At 38.7% G+C, this 830-nt stretch overlaps 1 protein-coding gene across 1 annotated transcript in view; it reads right to left on the bottom strand.

Annotated features, from left to right (window-relative positions):
* Positions 1-830, bottom strand: part of LOC118339112 (myosin light chain kinase, smooth muscle-like) — a 10,315-nt gene that overhangs the window by 310 nt on the left and 9,175 nt on the right. The window contains exon 7 of the mRNA XM_035676647.1: positions 330-375. Within this exon, the coding sequence (XP_035532540.1) occupies positions 330-375 (46 nt within the window). The remainder of the gene's footprint in view (positions 1-329; positions 376-830) is intronic.

Consider the following 830-nt stretch of genomic DNA (forward strand, 5'->3'; position numbering starts at 1 on the left):
CCCAGGATGATGCTCGCTGGCGCCTACAGTCTGTGTACAGGAGTTAGACAGTAGACGTGTAAAGTACAAGAACCTTAATATTGTACTTAAGTAGTTGAGTAAATGTCTATAATGTCATATTCTGAAACACTGTGAAAGGAAACAACAGCGAACGTCTGCTGTTGTGATCAAACCTGTGAAACCTCCTGAGGAGCAGCTGTGGAGGATTTAAGGAGGTCTGAGTCTGACCCAGAACCTCCTCCAGCACAGCGAGGAAGAGTTACGACTCCTCGTTTATCAGCGCGACTTGACTCCAGAGACACAGCAAGGAGAGAGGAGGAGGAGCTCACCCTGGTTTCATGGAGGACGGGAGGACGTATTTCTTCCCAGAAGTCTCTGTAGGTGGAAAAACATTAAAGTGTGAGAGAACCAGCAAAAACAGGTCCGGACTTTAATGTTTGACTCCTAATTCAAACAACATTTAAACAGTTTAAAGTGATTTAAAGCAATTAAATAAAGAAACTACAGACAGTATACAGACACACTGACAGAGGGTTTCAAATCGTTAGTGATAAAAATAATCTGTAATAGATTTATAAAATATATCTAGATGTCACAAATTTAATTTAAAGCGCCAACAAAGAACTTTCAGTTAGTGTTTATTTTGGCGCCCCCTGTGGACAACTGTGGTAATGTTTCTACTATCCAATAATCATTTCAGTCTTTAGGTTTTTATCTTGTTTAGATTCCTTTTATCATTAATTAACCTGACGATTCTTTTCTAGATTTCTGGTTTTGTCCGAAAACAGTGAAAAATTTAATTATGGAGATTTTATGGAGAAAATATTTCC

The sequence above is a fragment of the Morone saxatilis genome, unplaced genomic scaffold (assembly GCF_004916995.1).
Source record: "Morone saxatilis isolate NCDOM2014 unplaced genomic scaffold, NCSU_SB_2.0 Contig5, whole genome shotgun sequence".
NCBI classification, from domain to species: Eukaryota; Metazoa; Chordata; class Actinopteri; family Moronidae; genus Morone; species Morone saxatilis.